This window comes from Mus caroli, chromosome 11 (genome assembly GCF_900094665.2).
Source record: "Mus caroli chromosome 11, CAROLI_EIJ_v1.1, whole genome shotgun sequence".
In the NCBI taxonomy this organism is placed as follows: Eukaryota; Metazoa; Chordata; class Mammalia; order Rodentia; family Muridae; genus Mus; species Mus caroli.
This window is the reverse complement of record NC_034580.1, coordinates 26,494,861-26,515,851: the sequence shown is the minus strand read 5'-3', so window position 1 is coordinate 26,515,851 and position 20,991 is coordinate 26,494,861. Positions and strand designations below refer to the sequence as shown.

Sequence of the window (20,991 nt, the reverse complement as noted above, 5' to 3'; positions counted from 1 at the left end):
TTTCTTTATTTCTTCCTTGACCAAGTTATCATTGAGTAGAGTGTTGTTCAGCTTCCACATCAATGTTGGCTTTCTATTATTTATATTGTTATTAAAGATCAGCCTTAGTGATCTGATAGGAAGCATGTGATTCTTTCAATCTTCTTCTATCTGGTGAGGTCTGTTTTGTGACTGTTTATATGGTCAATTTCAGAGAATGTTCCATGAGGTGCTGAGAAGAAGGCCTATCCTTTTGTTTTAGGACAAAATGTTCTATAGATATCTGTTAAATCCATTTGTTTCATAACTTCTGTTAGTTTCACTGTGTCTTTGCTTAGTTTCTGTTTCCATGATCTGTCCATTGATGAGAGTGGGGTGTTAAAGTCTCCCACTATTACTGTGTGCAGTGCAATGTGTGCTTTGAACTTTACTAAAGTTTCTTTAATGAATGTGGATGCCCTTGCATTTGGAGCGTAGATATTCAGAATTGAGAGTTCATCTTGGAAGATTTTACCTTCGATGAGTATGAAGTGCCCATCCTTGTCTTTTTTGATAACTTTGGGTTGGAAGTCTATTTTATTTGTATTAGAATGGCTATTCTAGCTTGTTTCTTCGGACCATTTACTTGGAAAATTGTTTTCCAGCCTTTTACTTTGAGGTAGTGTCTCTCTTTGTCCCTGAGGTGGGTTTTTTGTATGCAGTAAAATTTGGGTTCCTGTTTTTGTAGCCAGTCTGTTAGTCTATGTCTTTTTATTGGGGAATTGAGTCCATTACTATTAAGAGATATTAAGGAAAATTCATTGTTGCTTCCTGTTATTTTTGTTGTTAGTGTTGGGATTCGGTTCATGTGGCTGTCTTCTTTTAGGTTTCTTGCCTTTTCTAGGTTGTAGTTTCCCTCCTTGTGTTGGAATTTTCCCTTTATTATCCTTAGAAGAGCTGGATTTGTGGAAAGATAGTGTGCAAACTTGGTTTAGTCATGGAATACTTTGGTTTCTCCATCTACAGTAATTGAGTTTTGCTGGGTATAGTAGCCAGGGCTGGCATTTGTGTTCTGTTTGGGTCTGTATACATCTGTCCAGGATCTTCTGGCTTTCATAGTCTCTGGGGAGAAGCCTGGTGTAATTCTAATAGGTCTGCCTTTATATGTTACTTGACCTTTTTCCCTTACTGCTTTTAATATTCTATCTTTGTTGAGTACATTGGTGTTTTGATTATTATGTGTCAGGAGAGATTTCTTTTCTGGTCCAAACTATTTGGAGTTCTGTAGGCTTCTTGTATGTTCATGGGCATCTTTTTCTTTATGTTAGGGAGGTTTTCCTCTATAATTTTGTTGAAGATATTTACTGGCCCTTTAAGTTGAAAATCTTAATTCTCATCTATACGTATTATCCTTTGATCTTTTCATTGTGTCCTGGATTTCCTGGATTTTTTGATTTAAGAACTCTTTGCATTTTGCATTTTCGTTGATTGTTGTGTCCATGTTTTCTATGGAATCTTCTGCACCTGAGATTCTCTCTTCCATCTCTTGTACTCTGTTGTTGATGCTTGCATCTATGGCTCCTGATTTCTTTCCTAGGATTTCTATCTCCAGAGTTGTCTCTCTTTGTAATTTCTTTATTGTTTCTAGGTCCATTTTATATCCTGGATGGTTTTGTTCAATTCCTTCACCTGTTTGCATGTGTGTTCCTGTAATTCTTTAAGGGATTTTTGTGTTCCCTCTTTGAGGGCTTCTACCTGTTTACCTGTGTTCTCCTGTATTTCTTTAAGGGAGTTATTTATGTCTTTCTTAAAGTCCTCCATCATCATCATGAAAAGTGACTTTAGATCCATATCTTGCTTTTCTGGTGTGATGGTGTATACATGACTTGCTATGATGGGAGAGCTGGGTTCTGATGATGCTAAGTAACCTTGGTTTGTTGTTTCTGTTCTTATGCTTGTCTCACACCATCTGATTATCTCCTGTGCTCCCTGCCCTGCATATATCTGATTGGAGCCTGTCCTCTCTGTAATCCTGTCTGAGTCAGAAATCCTCAGAGTCCAGGTTTCTCTGTGATTCTGAGATTCTGGGTGTCTCAGAGTTCTTGGCATTCAAGCTTCCTCTGAGACCCTGAGATCCTCACGTGACCAAGCTCCTTAGGATACCGGGATCCTAAGATCCTGGGTGTGTTAGAGCCCCTGGAAGTGGTACCTCCTGTGGGGGGCATGGAGCTGTCCACTGAGTTTGAAACCAAGGTAGACCAGTGCCGACTAGAAGGAACCTGAGCCACTGGTCGGGCAAGGTTCCTATGTCCCTGCTCCTGCTGGGCCCAGGCACTCCTGGTGGTGTTGGAACAGATGTTGTGTTTTACTGACCAGTGATCCTAAGATCCTGGGCGTGCTAGGGCACCTGGAGAGTGGAGAGTCCTCAGGGGACCGTGGGACTGTCTGCCGAGTTCGAGCCCAAGGTAGCCGCAGTAGAAGTATTTATAGTCATATTATGATTAGCAGAAACTAAATAATAAATGTTAGGTATTATTCTATCTAGTTAGAAATTTTCATGAGACTATAATGATGATGATGATGTGTTTTGTGTTGTGCATATCTATGCTTGTGTCAGATCTCAAAATGGAGTTACAGATGGCTGGAGCCTGCCTCCTTCTGAGTGCTGGGACCACCAGTCCTCTAGAAGAGCAGCCAATACTCTTAGTAACTGTACCATTTCTCTAGCCCCTAGTTCATAATTATTCACTTGTAGAAAATGAGATACAAATGACAGGAGCCCATTTACTCTCTAGCTTACCAATCCCAATGCCTGACACACATTAAACATTATGAAGAGCTAATGCAATGAACAAAACATCAGTTCTAGAACAATATTGTTTTCTTTAATAGTGTGAGTCTTTACCTTAAAGAAAACTTACAGAGTTGAAAAACAGACTGCTCTTCCTGCTTTTTGATTTGGTTCAAATTTGAGTGTGGGGACATGACAGCCAGCCTTTATCTAGTGGCACTATGTTTTTGCCCACTGAAAAATGAACGGCTCTATCTCAGTCATTAGAGTGCTCAGACCTGAGTAATAATTTACAAGTCCTCTGTGATGACTGAAGAAACGTAACATGGAGCCAGGCTTCCCTTAAGGGCCAATGAGTTTTTGCTCTGGAATGCCTGGGAGATCCTAATGGATAGATAAGAATCAGACAATGGGGCTATAAAGCATTAAAGGCTGCTTGCCTTTTGTAAAACTCACTATCGCTTTGGGAAAGGGATAAAATTGTCTTTTTATTACTGTATAATGAGAAAGTAAGAAACAACTTAGAGAAGTGAGACAATTTTCCTGATCAGATGTAGACTCCATGGATATCAGTAATCCACACCTTTCGGATGTCCCCCTTAAAACCCCACCTTAATTCACCTTTTGCATGGTGGGCTGTATTTGCTCTATGGCTCCCTTCCTTCTGCAAACAGTAAGAGTAAGTTAGTTTAATCTAAATTTAAATTGAGTCTAAGTCTCTTCTCCCAGTGGATTTGAACACCACAACATGGGCAGTCCTTACCAAATGTTCTATGGCAAACACTGTAAAATTAGTACACAGGAGATGAAAAAAATGGGGACACTGTTTTGTTTTGTTTTGTTTTTTCAAGAAGGGGACAAAAACCAAAACTTTCTGTCTATATTCAGTCTGCTGTAACTTGATTCATAACTTCACATTCACCTGGCTCTGGCCTTGACGTAAACTTTCCGGACTTAAGTAAAATAACAACAGCCCAACACTTGAGTCAAGGGAGGGAAAACCTCTCCTGTAGTAAAAATGCAGGACTGTAAGAGCCTAGCCACCCAACAAATCTATGCCAAAGTAGAAGGACGTGGCAGGTGTCACTGGGGTGTCCCCAAACACACAGTATCTGAGACAGACGTGACAACAGTCGCCATCAAAAGAAACTAAGAGAAGCTTCTGGAGAGAAGATGGAGAGTGCAAATAGCAAAAGACTGGAGGGTAGGCAGCTCAGTCGGAACTGTAACTTCTACTTAGACTCTCCACAGCATGGTTCTCTACTTGCTTTCGGAGAGCCGGCCGCCGCCCACTCACCCACAACCCCCGAGAGTCCCTTGCGGCTGGACTGAGCGCGCGGGCCAGGACTCACCTGGCCGGGCCGCTTCGTCCAAGGGCCGTCTCCAGACCCGTTCAACCGGCGTCAGTCCCGGGCCTCTGCGTTTGAGTCCAACCGCTAGGATGCTAAGGCAGCAACGCAATGCAACGCGACCCAAGCGCGGGCTTCCGTAGGCCACCGACCCAACAACCCCGGATGTTGATGTGCTGCCTGCCCCGGAAGCGGTGGCCCCAAGCCCTTGTAAGGCGGAGGCGGTTTTGCCCAGCCGTCTGCAAGGAGACGTGGCGGCGGCGGTTGGGTCCCCTGCACTAAGGACGCTTTGTAGTCCCCCCTCTTCTTCCTCCTCCTCCTCCTCTTCCTCCTCCCCCTCCTCCTCCCCTCCTCCCCCTCCTCCTCCCTTCTCCTCCTGTTCTCCCGTAGAGGAGGTTGTGACGGTGGCTGGAGGACGCGGCAATGGAGGAAGGAGACGGCGGCTTGCGGAGCCTGGTCCCCGGAGGGCCACTGTTGCTGGTTCTGTACGGTCTCCTGGAGGCGTCCGGCGGCGGCCGAGCGCTGCCCCAGCTCAGCGACGACATCCCCTTCCGAGTCAACTGGCCTGGTACCGAGTTCTCTCTGGTCAGTGCCCTAAACGAGCCGCAGCCTTCTCCCCTCTTTCCGGCACGAAGCATTCGGGCCAGCCCTCAATTCCTTAGCTTTTTCTTCCAGAACCTTTTTTTCCCCAAGCATTTATCGACCCCAAGCCTACGTGTGTTCGTTCATTCATTAATTCGTTTAGCACACTAAGGGGATATGTCCTCCATACTAACTAGGAGATCAGCGGTCACTTCATCTCCCTCCTTTAAATCTCCTTACGTTAGATCTGGCTTCTCTACAGCCCCACTCTGTGGAGGAAGTTTTAGAATCAACTAGCACATCACCCTACCCGCACAACCGTCCAACAGACAGGAGTCCCATCTCTATTCATTCTTCCTCTCCAACACACACTTAAAAACGACGTATACAGCTTCTGAGAATCTTTTCCCTTAAGGCATTTGAGAGGGCTGTTTGGTTTGGAAGATATTAGTGACCTTATATGCGGAATACTACTGGCCATGCAGAATAGACTAGAGGCTTGAATGTATTACCACTATTATTTAGGACTCTAGAACATGAGATTAAAAAGGATTTTATGATCGTTAATTAATGTGTATTGTGTAAAAAGGCAAGAATGAAAGAGCCAGTGGCTGTGAGGCTCCCAACGTGAGAACTGGGAACTGTACTCACCCCTCTGAGAAGAGTAATAATGTGTTTTAATTTCTGTGGCATCTCTCCAGTCCTAGAATACGAGATTTTGGTGTATAATCTGACAAGAATGGAAATTCAGTTTTGAATGATTGTAGTGCTGAAATGTCTATCCATGTGTTAACTACTACAGACAAATTCACCACACACCTAGATCTGGATTCCATTTCCAGCTCCGCCAAAAAAGTAAACAAGTGTAAACTAGAACTTAAACAGATCCACCTGCCACGGCTTCCTGAGGGCTGGGCTTAAAGGTGTGTGCCACAATGTATAGCCTCAATATACGTATTAATTAGCATTTAAACTTCAATCTATTGCCTTACTAGTTTTCTTTTACACCCCAAACTTTATCTTTTCTGTTAGATTGGACAACAGTATACAGTTTTTTATTTCCACCTTATCATTTAAAGATGTTTACACTATTTTGCCTACATCTGAAAATGTGCTTTAACAATCTTCAGTAGAACTGGTAAATTTACTTGAGGAACCTTTGTTCTAACTAGCACTGAATGTATTCAGGGTAAAGCACTTTAACTGAAAAGAATAATGTATGCTTTTTATTCTGTTTCTAGCCTACAACTGGAGTTTTGTATAAAGAAGATAATTACATCATCATGACAACTGCTCATAAAGAAAAATACAAATGTATACTTCCACTTGTGACAAGTGGGGATGAGGTATGTTTTTATACACATATTGCTGATCTCTCTCACTAAAGATGCATTTTACAACCTTATGATCATATACTTAAAATAAGTAGCAAGAGTCTCAACAGCCTTGTAGCAAAAAATATTAACCTCTTCTTACTGTTTTCTTTGATTTGGGAATTTATTTTAGAAAAATTAGCAACCAGGCAAGTGTGATGTTCACACCTGTAGTCTCAACACTAAGAGGTGCAGGCAGGAGAATGACCATGAATTTAAGGCCAGGCTGGACACATTGTGAGACCTCGTCTAAAATTACAAAAGGAAGAGCGGAATTAGTTATTAATGTTTTGAATAAAAAGCTAACTCTTTGCTTGTTTTCCTTTATAGAAATGGTGTTTGTAGAACACAATATAGCTTTTAATGTAAGCATAGTGCTTTCATAAAGAATTTTCTATGATAAATAATTCTCCAGGTTCCTTATACTTTCTCACTACCTTAGCTCATGCCCTTTTCTTCCTCCTAAAACAACCTAACTCCTCTTAGCCATCCTCAGGGCAATGACTTCTTTCCCGATGAGGCAGGAGAAGCAACATAGTAAGGTGTAAAAGACAACAGCCTAGAGCCAGGAGCTGTGCATCCCTGGACCAATTAGAAACTCAGTTCCTCTACCCAATGAATTAATTAAGCCAATTTACATTTTCATGGTCTGCAAAGTAGAAATATTAGACTCAGGGCTTTTCTTAAGTTTTTTCATATTTGAAGTCTGTCCAAGGCAGCTATTCCATGCTGTTTTAAACTCCCTTAAAACAAAATCTACCCACATAGCCACATATGTGGCTCAAGCCTGAAGTATAAAAATATGAAGAGGGGTTGGGGATTTAGCTCAGTGGTAGAGCGCTTGCCTAGCAAGCGCAAGGCCCTGGGTTCGGTCCTCAGCTCTGAAAAAAAAAAAGAAAAAAAAAATATGAAGAAAACTGAAAAGCACCATTCCACAATAGAACCATTCTGAGACTTTAATAGCTAGAATTTGGGGGGAATATGGGTGATTAAAAATTCTGAAATAAATCTACAAGGATTGTCAGAAAACTGATACTTACGAACCTTTTTTAAAAGAGAATGGAGTGCTATAGACGGTTTTCCTGTGGCTTCATACTTCAATTCATTTAAAATAAGTAACATCCCATACGTTCTTGTTCAAGTTGTTGGCTCTTTTTCTCTTTTATTTCCAAGCATTTGTGATTTAACCATTGAATTAATACCCAACCAGCAGAGTTGGATGAAGTTCTAGGAAAACTGTATATTAAGCTTATTTTTTTCTAGGAAGAAGAAAAGGATTACAAAGGCCCCAATCCAAGAGAGCTTTTGGAACCACTATTTAAACAAAGCAGTTGTTCCTACAGAGTAAGTATTTTATGTGCATTTGAAAGTAAGTCTTTGGGGGCTGGTGAGATGGCTCAGTGGGTAAGAGCAGTCGGTAAGAGCACCCGACTGCTCTTCCAAAGGTCCGAAGTTCAAATCCCAGCAACCACATGGTGGCTCACAACCACCCGTAATGAGATCTGATGCCCTCTTCTGGTGTGTCTGAAGACAGCTACAGTGTATTTACATATAATAAATAAATAAATAAATCTTAAAAAAAAAAAAAAAAGTAAGTCTTTAGCAGCCAGTAGATGCTTAAAATGACTTTTCTTCCTTTATTAGGGTATGACACCCTTTAAGTTGGGCACAAATCTTATTGCTTAATAGTATGTTGTTCATTTAAATTCTTATATAGTACACCAATATCAAAGTATCGGTTACTGAACTACTTTGAATGTTTTGGGGTTCAAAGGAAAGCTTTCTTGAATTTCTTGAATAGAATTATAAAATGCTAATCGCTATTTATAAGCTATGTAGAAAATTAGCCCGATAGTTATTACAGACCTAAATAAGCTCTAGCTCTATTTTACAGAGCCTATTAGTAGAAACCACATATACCTCACAAGTTTTATATTTTGTGTGGAATAATTTTGTGTCACTTCATAAAAATTTATTCCAGCTGCTTAAAATTTTAGGTAAAATTCGGTTGACTTATATGGCTTTTGTGTGTTTAAAAACATATCTGTCTTTTTAGATTGAATCTTACTGGACTTATGAGGTCTGTCATGGGAAACATATTCGACAGTACCATGAAGAAAAAGAAACTGGCCAAGTATGTTGTTCTTTAAACATAAATCATAAAATGAGAAATTTCATAATGATACTGATAATTTTTTAAGTTGTAACAAATGAAATATGTTTGTAATATACTGTATTTTTTTAATGTAGAAAGTAAATATTCATGAATACTACCTTGGGAATATGTTGGCTAAGAATCTTCTGTATGAAAAAGGTTAGTCTCTACAATGGTGATGTACTACTGGGTTTTGGTTTAACATTTGAGTCCAGGCATGGTGGGACATGACTGTAATGCTAGCATTTGGAGAGTAGAAGCAGTAGGAAAAGGAATTCAAGGCCATTTGCTTTACCGAGCAAGGCCTATATGCTCAGAGAAAGAAAGAAAAGAAGAAATCGTTTTGGATATTGTGTGACTTTCTCTAAACTTTCTTATTATTACAGTTTTATTTAAGGCATGTGCCAGTGCACGCATAGAGGAGTTAGAGGAAAAGTTGTGGAAATCAGTTCTCTCCACCATGTCATTCCTGGGAACCAAACTCAGATTTTCATAGAGAGCCATTTTGCGAACACTAACTTTAGAGGGTGTATAAACACCACATATGAGGCCCTGGCCCCAATACCCAACAACCCACCCCAAAGCAAAAATCTTGTAGTGTTTGCACCTTCTTTAAAAATAAGTTTAATGTTTCAAAACTGATTTTAAAACACAGTTATTTTTATTGTATAGATGTGATTGTTCATGCTGTATGATTACCTTTTTCTTGCATTGTTTCCATAGAACGAGAAGCAAAAGAAAATGAAAAGTCAAATGAGGCAAGTGATGTGTTAAGTTTTCACACTTCATTGTTAGGTATGACCTTAGTGACAAAAGCTACATATATATTCCTTATATAATACCACATGGAAGTAGGACAGATAAATTTCACAAATTTATGATATCTGGGTTGTCTATGGAAAAATACATCACCAACTGGGCATGATGGCTCACACATTTAATTCCAGCATTCAGGAAGCAGAGGTGAGCAAATTTCTGTGAGCCCAGGCCATCTTGTGACCATCTTGAGACCCTGTCTCAAACAATAAATAAATTATGTTATAGTCCTACTATTTACTTTTTAAGTAATACGTAAGCAGTCATCCCAGCTTCTTGGAAGACTGAGGCAGGAGGGTCACAAGTTCAAGGACTTCCTATACTGTTTACCTTCCACATAGCAGAAGGAGAGAGCCAACTCCTGAGGGTTGTCCCCGACCTCACATACACAGAGAGCTGCGTGTGCACATATATGCCAATACAGAAATGTGATGTCAAAGCAAGGAAAAGCGAAACTATAACCCAGAAATAGAACAGTGTCTAGCATATGTGACACCCTAAACTCAATCTCCACTTAAAGGAAAATATCACTTATGTGTCTGTAAAGGATTCTAAGATACCAGTTTATCATTTCAGTGCAAGATGCTGTTGCTTTCTATGTAGCATTGGAAACAGTGGTAATAAGAGCATTTTTTAATTGCTTCCTCCTCATCTCTTATGACTAGCAGATAAACTGCACATGTAAATAGCAAGCTACCCACCTACACAGGCTATAAAAATAGAGGCTAAGAATAGGGACTGTCTTTTACCTCTGCCCAGTGCAAAGCTGCTATGCATATGCATATTGTAGGTACTTCATATATGTCCATCAAATGATGGCTCAGAGGAGTATTATGTAAAAGGGCAATTTGTGTAGTTAAAAGGATGTTGCTTGCTTTCTTGCTTGCTTGCTTTTTTCTTCCTTCCTTCCTTTTTTTTTTCTTTTACTGTCAGCCCTACTTGGAAATCAGCCGTGAAACTCGTAGACTATAAAGTAGAAACAATGCTCACTACAAGTTGAATGAAGAGAGAGCTAAGCAGCCCAGTAAAGTACATTTTCTCATTAGCTTAGTTTGTGTCTTCAGAACTATTGAGAATAACTCAGATTAATCATGTGTTTGTACTCTTCACTTAAATGTACATTGACTTAATATTTTAATTTTAGTTTGTTCTATATATTATACTATCCCTAAATACATATTTGCTCAACTAAGAACTTAAGAATCAGAACATTAGGGTTGACTTAAAAGAAAGTACAGAAATTTTCCTCTTCTGTTTTCAAAGAAAATGTAATTTTTTTTTAAATAAATGTTTTCCCCATCCTCAAACACACGTCAAATTTCTAATAAAAGGTCTGTCTTATACTTTCTTTAAGATTCCCACTAAAAACATTGAAGGTCAGATGACACCCTACTATCCTGTTGGAATGGGAAATGGTACACCTTGTAGTCTGAAACAAAATCGACCCAGATCAAGTACTGTGATGTACATATGCCATCCTGAATCTAAGCATGAAATCCTTTCAGTAGCTGAAGTTACAACTTGTGAATATGAAGTTGTCATTTTGACACCACTCTTGTGCAGTCATCCTAAATACAAGTAAGATGTTCATTCAATATTCTAAACATACAATACACATGTGCTTTAAAGCATTCATATTTAGCCTTAATTTTTTTCCCTACTGAATAGGTTCAGAGCCTCTCCTGTGAATGACATATTCTGTCAATCACTGCCGGGCTCTCCATTTAAACCCCTCACACTAAGACAGTTGGAGCAGCAGGAAGAGATACTGAGAGTGCCATTCAGGAGAAATAAAGAGGTATGGGAGTTAACTAATTATACTTCCTCAGTGTTTCATTTTCCATGTTTTAGAACCTGTACCATGAATGTGTTAAGTATTTCTGTAGCATTATAGTGGCAATTTATTTTATTAAATTCAAATGTTGAATTCTAATTATTTGAATAATATCAACTCTTTATCTTATACTTTTCAGAATTTTTTATCATTTTTTTAAATTAATTTACTTACTTTACATCCCTGCCACTGTTTGCCTTCCCTTCTCTCCTCCCAGTCCTTCCCTCCCACCTCCCTCTAACCCCCATCCACTTCTCCTCCCTTTCTTTTCAGAAAAGGGGAAACCTCCCATGGAGATCAACCAGCCTTCACATATCAAATTGCAGTAAAACTAGGCTCATCTTCTATTGAGGTTAGACAAAGCAGCTCAGTAGGGGGAAAGAGTCCCACAGGCAGGCAACAGAGTGGGAGACAGCCCCTGCTTCCACTGTTAGGAGTCCTACATGAAGGCCACACTGCACAACAGTTACATATGTACATAGGGCCTAGGTTGGTCCAATGCATGCTCCTTAGTTGACAGTTCAGTTCCTGTGGACCACTTTGAGCCCAGGTTAGTTGATTTTGTAGAGTTCCTTGTGTTCTAGACACTTCTGGCTCCTAGAATCCTTCCTCCCCCTCTTCCACATGATTTCCTAAGCATTACCTAATGTTTGACTGGATCTCTGCCTCTGTTTCCATAAATTGCTGGGTGAAGCCTCTCTGGTGATGGTTTGCTAGGCTCCTGTCTGCAGGGTTTCCATTCCTGTGAAGAGACACCATGACTAAGGCAACTCTTATAAAGGACAACATTTAATTGAGGCGGCTTAAAGGTTCAGAGGTTCAGTCCATTATCATCAAGACAGCATGGTGCTGGATGAGGTGAGAATTCTACAATTTCATCCAGTGGAAACTAGGAGCAGACTGACTTTCAGGCAACTAGGAGGAAGGTCTATCAAAATCCATCCCTACAGTAACACACTTCCTCCAACAAGGTCACACCTAATAGTGTCACTCCTTGGGCCAAGACTATTCAAACCACCACATCAGAGATAGCAGAATATTACTAACTGTATCTATCAGGGGTGGGCTCTCTCATAGGTCTCAAGCTAAACCAATCATTGGCCATTCCTGCTCCATCTTTACCCTTGCACATCTTCTAGGCAAGACAAATTATAGATCAGAGATTTTGTGGCTAGGTTGTTGTCCCAATCCCTCCATTGGAAGTTTTGCCTGGTTATGGAGATGGTCAGAGGAGGTGGCTGATTCAGGATCCATATCCCCCACTGAAAGAAGTCTTACCTAGGGTCATCCTCATAGATACCTGGGAGTTTCCATTGCTTTAGGTTTCTAGTTGATCCCAGAGATAACCCTCACCCTGTTCCAGTTGTCTCTCCCTGTCCTAATTCCCTCCATCCTCCCCCTACCACATTCATCCTGTTTCCATCCCCACACCCACTCCTACCCAGTCCCCTCACTTACCTCCACACCCACGCCCTGCCTGTCCACTCAGGATGTCTATTCTTTTTCCCCTTCTCAGTGAGATTCAAGCATTCCTCCTTGAGCCTTCCTTGTTACTTAACTTTATTAAGTTTCTAGACTGTAGCATGGAAATCCTTAGCTTTACAGATAATATCTACTTATAAGTAAGTATATGTTTGTATTTCTGGGTCTGAGTTACCTCACTCAGGATGATCTTTTCTAGTTCCATCCATTTGCCTGCAAGTTTCACGATGCCATTGTTTTTAATAGCTAATACTCCACTGTGTAAGTGTACCACATTTTACTTATTTGTTTGTTTATTTACTTATGTCCATTCTTCAGTTGAAGGACATATAGGTTGTTTCTAGTTTCTGGCTTCTACGATAAAGCTGCTTTGAACATAGTTGAGCAAGTGTCCTTATGGCATGGTAGAGTTTCCTTTGGGTATATGCCCAGGAGTAATATAGCTGAATCTTGAGGTAGATCCATTCCCAGTTTTCTGAGAAACTGCTAAATTGATTAAGTGAATATAAATTAGAAAGGAAGAAGTCAAAGTATTGCTGTTCAAAGATGATATGATAGTATACATAAGTGACCCCAAAAAATTCTACCAGGGAACTCCTACAACTGATGAACAAAATGATACAAAATTAACTCAAAAAGTAAGTAGCTCTCCTATATACAAAAGATAAACAGGCTAAGAAAGAGATTAAGGAAACAACACCCTTCACAGTAGCCACAAATAATATAAAATATCTTGATGCAAGATATTTTACAAGTGAAAGACCTATATAACAAGAACTTCAACTCTTTAAAGAAAGAAATTGAAGAAGATCTCAGAAGATGTAAAGATCTCCCATGCTCATGGATCAGTAGGATTAACATAGTAAAAATGGCCATCTTACCAAATGCAAGCTACAGATTCGATGCAATTCTCATCGAAATCCAAACAAAATTCTGTATAGACAATGAAGGAGCAATTCTCAACTTCATATGCAAAAACAAAAAACCTAGGATAGCTAAAACAATCCTTCTGGAGGAATCACCACCCCAGATTTCAAGCTGTACTACAGAGCAATAGTAATAAAAATCCCACGTGGTATTGGCATAAAACAGAAAGGTTGTTCAATGGAATCATACTGTAGACCCAGAAGTAAATCACACACCTGTGCACACTTGATTTTTGAAAAAGAAGCCAAAATTATACAGTGGAAAAAGAAAGCATCTTCAAGAAATGATGCTGGTCTAACTGTATGTCTGCATGTAGAAGAGTGAGGAATAGCCTTAAATACATTGGCATAGGAAACAACTTCCTGAAAAGAACACCAATAAATAGATCAAACTGTAAGTTCAACAATTAATAAATGGGACCTCATGTAACTGAAACTACTGCAAGACAAAGAACACAGTAAGAAAAATGGCAGCCTATAAAATGGGAAAATATCATCACCATCCCCACATCCAATAGAGGGCTGGCATCCAAAATATATACAGAACATAAGAAACGAGACACTAAGAAGCCACATAGCCCAACAAAAGGTGGCATACAGATCTAAACAGAATTCTCAACAGAGGAATCTCAAATGGCCAAGAAGCACTTAAAGAAATATTCAACATCCTCAACCATCACAGAAATGTAATTCAAAACAACTAATATTCTGTCTTAAGCCTGTCACAGTGGCTAAGATCTAAAGCTCAAGAGGCAACAAATGCTGGTAAGAATGTGGAACAAGGGGAACACTTGTCTATTGCTGAGGGAGTGCCAACTTGTACAGAACTTTTTTTAACAGTCACAATTACATAATTTATAAGAATTTTATTTAAACTATGTGTGTGCGTGTGTATGTATGTGTGTGTGTATGTCATGTGTTTACCTGGTACCATGGAGGCTAAAATAAGCATCACCCTGAAGTTCCACTCTCTAGAACTTGAAACCCTGATTTTGGGATAGCATTTGAAATATAAGTGAAGAAAATACCTAGTTTAACAAATTAAATAAATAAATAAATAAATAAATAAATAAATAAATAAATAAATAAAGGCATCAGATCTTATAGAATAAAATTTGATTCTGAAATCAAAACAAAACAAAACAAAAAAAACCAGAGAGTTAAAAGCTATCATGTGAGTTCTGGAAACCAAACCCAGGTCTCTGAAAAAGTAGCAAGTGATTTTTCATTGCAGACCTCTCTCCAGTTCCATCCATAAATTCCTATTAAGTGTTTTACTCGTTCCTGCAACTAAGCTTTTTTTAAAAAGACAACAGCCCTAACTCCACCTCCTACATTTTACACTTCTGTCTGTCACCCTCCTTTAACCTCATCTGTGAACTTCTTCCCTCTTCCTCCCTTGTTGGGCATACAGTTTCAGTTATATCCCATTCTTTGGGTTTTTTGGTTTGGTTTGGTTTGGTTTGATTTGGTTTTTGCTTTTTCAAAACCTGTATTTTCTCTACTGCTTGTTTGCTTGCTTGCTTGCTTGCTTTCTTTCTTTCTTTCTTTCTTTCTTTCTTTCTTTCTTTCTTTCTTTCTTTCATTATTTCTTTCTTAATTTTGAGACAAGGATTCTTGATAGCCTTGCCTGTCCTGGAACTCACTACGTAATCAGTCTGGCCTCAAACTCAGAGATCCAGCTGCCTCTGCCTCCCAAGTGCTGGGATTAAAGCCATGTACCGCTATGCCTGGTTTTCCCCCATTGTTTTTAAAGTACTGTGCTTAAAACAGGCATAGTTCCTGGACAGTCTTTTTCCATGCAATGTACAAATCAATTCTCTATCCAACTGACAAAAAATAAACTTAAATGTTGTTTGATTTGTTTATTTTATTTTTTAAGTCAGGGTCTCATTTTGTTTCCTTGAGTAGCCTGAGGCTAACAATCCTGACCATGTTGGCCTCAAATTTAAAAGTCCATATCCCTCTGCCATGCCTGCTTCTCAGTCATTTCTTACCTAGCTTCATTTATCTCTAAGGATTCACTAGGGGCTATCATTGTTCTCTCCTAAATGCTTTTCAAATCTGTCTTGTCGGTAGTACCAAAGTTTATTATTTCCTAGGACCAAAATTCCAGACTTTTTATAAATCTGTGTTCTATTCCATACATCTGATTATACGTTGAATCTTTTAGTGAGTAACATGATCTGCTTTTTAGGGTGAAGTCTCTCTTAGCAAGTACAAGCCACTCTGTAAAGTTGGTTTTCATCGTCATCTTTGTCTTCAATCACCATTCCGTATACACTAGCTGGAATTTTGTTTTCAGGTTTGGAAGTTTTATTTGTTTTTGTTACTGTTTTGAGAATTATCTTGTGTGACCCAGGATGGCCTTAAATTCACTATATAGTGAAGATAGCCTTCCTTCCCCCGCCCAAGCACTAGAATTGTAAGTGTTCACCAGCTTCTCAGCCATTTTGAATGACATAAAGTATACTGAAAGGTTCATGCTCGCCATGGCTTTCCTACCTTTGAATGTACTATATTTCTTTTTGTGTTGTATTGTGGCCTCCCTTCCTTTCACTCCATAATTGTTACTTATATTTGAAGACATAATTCCAATGCCCTTATTTTGGAGCCAGGATCATTATCCTAGAAAGAGAATTGTTTCTCTTCTGTGGTCTTGTATTTTATTCAGTCTTTTATTATAACACACAGCAAAAACAAAGTGGTTATTTCATATATAGTTATTATATTACACTGAAACACAAAAAACAACTAGGCTTTCTTTACTCTGGGGTCTGTAGTGGCCTGTATAATGCTTGGAGGAATGCTATGGGTACTTAAAGATAGTTTAACCTCTCTGGAAAGTTTATTGTCTCTCTTCTTAATACTTTTTAAAATTGTTTTATGTGTATTGGTGTTTTGTCTACATGTGTGTCTGTACACTTTTTGCTCACAGTGGCCAGAACAGGGCATTGGTCTCTTAGAACTAGAGTACTAAGACAGATCCAAACCACCATGTTGGTCTTTGGAATTGAACCGAAGTGTTCTGGGAAAACAGCCAGTACTCTTAACTGTTGAGTCATCTCTCCAATATCTAAATACTTGATTTTTTTTTTTAAAATGTGTGTATACCATGTGTATGGGATGAGTCCAGAAAAGGATGTGAGATACCCTGGAGCTGGAGTTAGTGGGTAGTTCAGAGCCACCTTATATGGGTGTTGGGAACTAAACTTGGGTCCTATAGAAAAGAAACCTCTTAAGGGTCATCTCTTAAGCCCCTCCTTTGAATACCTTTCATAAAAGTATCATGGGGTTCATTATGGATGAGATGACCAGAAAATATGTCAGTCTGAAAGAAGGAAAAAGTAATCTCAACATTAATTCTGGTTGATTTTGAGTGTTATGTTAAAAGATTATAGCTGGAATTCTCTTTGGTCTTCCCCTTAATTCTCCTATGTACTAACAGGAACTTTAAAATGATCTTAGCAGTTAAGAGCACTGACTGCTCTTCCAGAGGTCCTGAGTTCAATTCCCAGCAACAATATGGTGGCTCACAATCATCTGTAATGGGATCTGATGCACTCTTCTAGTGTGTGTCTGAAGATAGCTTTAGTGTACTCATATAAATAAAAAATAAATAAATATTTTTAAAAAGTTATCTTAGTCAAAATGCTTTGCAAATTAAGAGTAATAGTGCTATAACCCTAGCATTCAAGAGGCTGAGGCTGGTGAACCATGAATTCTCACCCAGCCTAAGCTACATAGTGGGATGCTGTCTAAAAACAGCAGGGCTAGCCAGTGAGGTAGCTCAGTGGGTAAAGGTAATTGCTGCCAAGTCTGATGATCTAAGTCTGATTCCCAAAACTTATGTGGTAGAAGGAGAGAATGAACTCTTGTAAGTTACCTTCTGACCTCCGCATATATGTACACATACTAAATAAAAAGTTTAATAAATAATAAAAATGTGTATATGAAAACAGGCTTGTTAACGCTTGAGAGATGGCTCAGCAATTAAGAGCACTTCCTTTTCTTCCAGAGTTCACTTCCAGCACCACATCAAGTGGCTCACAACTACCTATAAGTCCAGCTCCAGGGGGTCCAGATCCTTAAGATGGCCTCTACAGGCTCCTCCTACATGCTATAACCAGATACACGCAGACATAAATTTATTTATTTATTTTTATATTTTATATATATAAAAGCAAGCCAACCCTAGTGATAAGGTTGTATAATACGGCACTTGGAACGCTATGGCTAGAGGATCAGAAGTCATCCTTGACTACTTAGCAGATTTGAGGCCAGCCTTAGATACTGTCTCAAAGAAACAAAATAATGGTGAAAATAAAAGAAAGGGAAGAGACAGTTGCCTTAAAATAGTGGTTCTCAACTGTACTAATGTTCTGACCCTTTAACACAGTTCCTCGTGTTGTGTCATGTGGTGACCCCCAATCATAAAATTATTTCATTGCTACTTAATAACTAATTTTGCTACTGTTTTGAATTATAATGTAAACATCTGATATGCAGGGTATCTAATATGCAACACTACCACCCCGACCCTCAAAGGGGTAGAGACTCCCAAGTTGAAAACTGCTGCCTTAAAATGTATATTTGTAAAATATCCAAGAAAAGAAAAAAGAAAAAAAAATAGACTTGTTGATAAGTCAGATTTACTGATTGAGACTGCATGTGATATCCAGTTGGTATGAAACCTGGGCCTGTGCATGCTGGGCAAGTGATCAGCCACAGACCCCATTCCCACTCCTGGAAGTATGAACTGCATCTAAAAGATATCTCACTGATTCTGTCATGTTTGGAAAAAATAATAAATACAGTAAATATATATCATATAAAGTTAAAAAATGTATATTGGCATGTTGTTTAAATTTCAGCACCCATTTTCTTCCCCTTTCACAAACATACAAATATCTGTTAGAATTTTGTTGATCTTCTACCCATGGGAGTATATTGATAGGGAGATTAATAGACTATTGAGTCTACTTATGGATTTTTCCAAACTCTACCACAAAAATTGTTGTAACAAGTGTTGAGACATCTATAATCTCAGCACATAGGATGGTAAGATCAAGAATTGAAAGTCACTCTCAGCTATGAAGCAAGTTTGAAATCTTAGCCTGATTTTCATGAAGTCCTATCTTAGATAAGAACAGAAGCTATCATCCTTTTTATTTTTTATGTGTACTTTGTTTGCATATATGTATGTGCACCACAAGTATACCAGGTGCTCCTGAAGGTCAGAAGAGAGTGTTGAATCCCCTGAAAGTGGAGTTAACAAACAATTAGGAGCCATCATGTGGGTGATAGAAATTGAGCCCAGGTTCTTTGGTAGAGTAGCCAGTGCTCTTAGCAACTGAGCAATCTATTCAGCACATATTATTCTGGTTTTGCTTGTTTGTTTTAGATTTTTGTTTTGTTTTGTTTTTCTGGTATTTCAGGTTCTGACTATCTTGGAACTTACTCTGTAGACCAGGCTGGCCTCAAACTCACAGAAATATGCCTGCCTCTGCCTCCCGAGTGCTAAGATAAAGGCATGTGCCACCACACCCAGATGGTTTGTTTTTACTTGAGTAATTTACCCTAAAAATAACAGTAACTACCCTATCAAAGGAAGCAGTAAAGTCATGCTTGCATTTTCACAGGTTTCATGCTGCAGCTCTGTTGTTTTCTTCATTAACTTTGATATGGTCTTGTGTAGTTTAGGTTATTAGTTTAATGTATTAGACCTAAACCTCTTAGGACTTAGGACTGTCTCCTTTACATTTAATGTTTACCTTTAAGACAGTATCAAGAGATAGTTTGTTAATAGGCTTTGAGTGTGAATAGCATTATATAATAACATTTTATGAGCCTTATTTTTTTCTCTTTTGTTTGTGTCCCCCCCACCCCACCCCCAGGAATGGCTTTATTTTCTTCTTCCTTCCTCAGTTTCACAGAGCTGAGCCAACGCCCCCATAGCTCTCATAGCCCAAACTGGCCTCATAGTCTAATGAACCAAGCGGCCAAGGATGTCCTTGAGTTCCTAAACCTCCTACCTCTGCTTCCCAGGTACTAGAAAACTAGAAGCATGCACCACCACACCTGACTAGCATCCACTAAAAACAGCAACCAAAAGCACATTTGTTGTTTTGACTATATGAGAAAGAATAGTCATTGATTTCTAAGAGAATAACCATTCAAGGACTCCTATAAGCTGAAATAGATTTAAAAGAGCCACACTCTATTACATGACAACTACCATATCAACTGAAAAGGAGACAGCATATCCACTGTAAGTTAGTAAGAAATTCTTTACTTCTCAAGTTCAAGGGTTGATCATGAGTTTTCTCTTGTTAAAGTCTTCATATTTCAATTCTTCATCAAAGTCCTTTCCATCCCTTCCTTTACAAGTCTGTAGTTGTAATACCCTTATTACTTTAGATCTACTTGAGGAAATTTCAGGTCCCTCCAGAGCAACAACCAGTTCAGCTACGTTTAAGTAATCACAACTGATGATACTATTCACTCCCGCCAATTCCTTTCCCCCTACTTGTTAACCTAGCTTTACCCTTAAGGGCTTCTACAAAACTGAATGTAAGGATGCAAAGCTCAATAAGTCCCAAAGTACTTTACTTTACAAAAGGAAGACGAAAATGCATACAATGGAAATGTTCCCTATATGTGCCAGAGGATTATCATACCTGGTACTTGGAGGTAAAACTAACATTTTTCTAGACTTTTTACTATTGTCACAGAGTTCCCCTTTATTAAAACATTAAAATTAAGTGGGGAAAAAACTTTTCTAGATTTCTGTTTGGTTTTAAAATAATAACAAGCTATAACTGGAAAACATGTGATAGAACTCATAAACATGTCTGTCTGCTTAATTTTAGGAAGATTTGCCATCTGCTAAGGAAGAGAGATTTCCAGCTATCCACAAACCTATTGCTGTTGGCTCTCAGCCAGTACTCACTGTTGGAACAACCCACATTTCCAAGCTGACAGATGACCAGCTCATAAAGGAGTTCCTAAGTGGCTCTTACTGCTTTCATGGGGTAAGAAAGTGAAACTGTAATTTAAATGATCTTACAACCTTACATGTTGCAGTTACCTTACCCATGTCCATTAAGAGCACTGAACAAAAGTGCCCGTAGAGAAATCACAGGATTGTGCCATCACCAATGGACATTTCCTGTGTAGTCACCTGCCCCCTCCCATACATCTCTACAGCCTCATCCACACCCATGAATTATATTCTCTCTACTCATAAAAGTTTGACATTTCCTATGGCAGTCTTGTATGATTTTGGTTGATGGTTAAAATGAGCATCAGTGATTTATTTCTCACTTTTTGGTTATGCAACAATCTAGAGTTCAAATGAGCTACGTTTAAAAGGTAACATTTGCTCTGACTCTTAATACCAGTGTAAATACACTCAAAGGTATTTTGTTTTGTTTTGTTTTTAGACAGGGACTCACATATAGCCCTGGCTATCCTAAAACTCACTGTATACACCAGGCTGTCATGTTTTGGTTTTGTCATTTTAATTTTAAACCACACTATTGATTTTATAACTCATAAAAAGTATATATATTTCCCACTATCATGTGGCATTGTTACATTAGTCTCCCTTCTCTCTGTATAACTTCATCTATTTCTTTCCTTTAGGGTGTTGGTTGGTGGAAATATGAATTCTGCTATGGCAAACATGTACATCAATATCACGAGGTATAGAGTAACAACAAT

General features: G+C 38.8%; 1 protein-coding gene across 4 annotated transcripts in view; it reads left to right on the top strand.

The window, feature by feature from the left end:
• Positions 1-4,123: 4,123 nt before the first annotated feature.
• Erlec1 (endoplasmic reticulum lectin 1) overlaps positions 4,124-20,991 on the top strand; it is a 49,811-nt gene continuing 32,943 nt past the window's right edge. For 2 of the 4 annotated variants that reach the window (XM_029483048.1, XM_029483047.1), the window contains exons 1-10: positions 4,126-4,683; positions 5,922-6,026; positions 7,317-7,397; positions 8,110-8,187; positions 8,304-8,367; positions 8,932-8,966; positions 10,379-10,602; positions 10,693-10,822; positions 20,139-20,300; positions 20,914-20,973. In XM_029483048.1, coding sequence (XP_029338908.1) covers positions 4,522-4,683; positions 5,922-6,026; positions 7,317-7,397; positions 8,110-8,187; positions 8,304-8,367; positions 8,932-8,966; positions 10,379-10,602; positions 10,693-10,822; positions 20,139-20,300; positions 20,914-20,973 — 1,101 coding nt within the window. In that variant the 5' untranslated portion in view covers positions 4,126-4,521. Of the gene's footprint in view, positions 4,684-5,921; positions 6,027-7,316; positions 7,398-8,109; positions 8,188-8,303; positions 8,368-8,931; positions 8,967-10,378; positions 10,603-10,692; positions 10,823-20,138; positions 20,301-20,913; positions 20,974-20,991 lie in introns of all 4 variants that reach the window. The other 2 variants (XM_029483046.1, XM_021176495.2) reach the window with 2 other exon arrangements.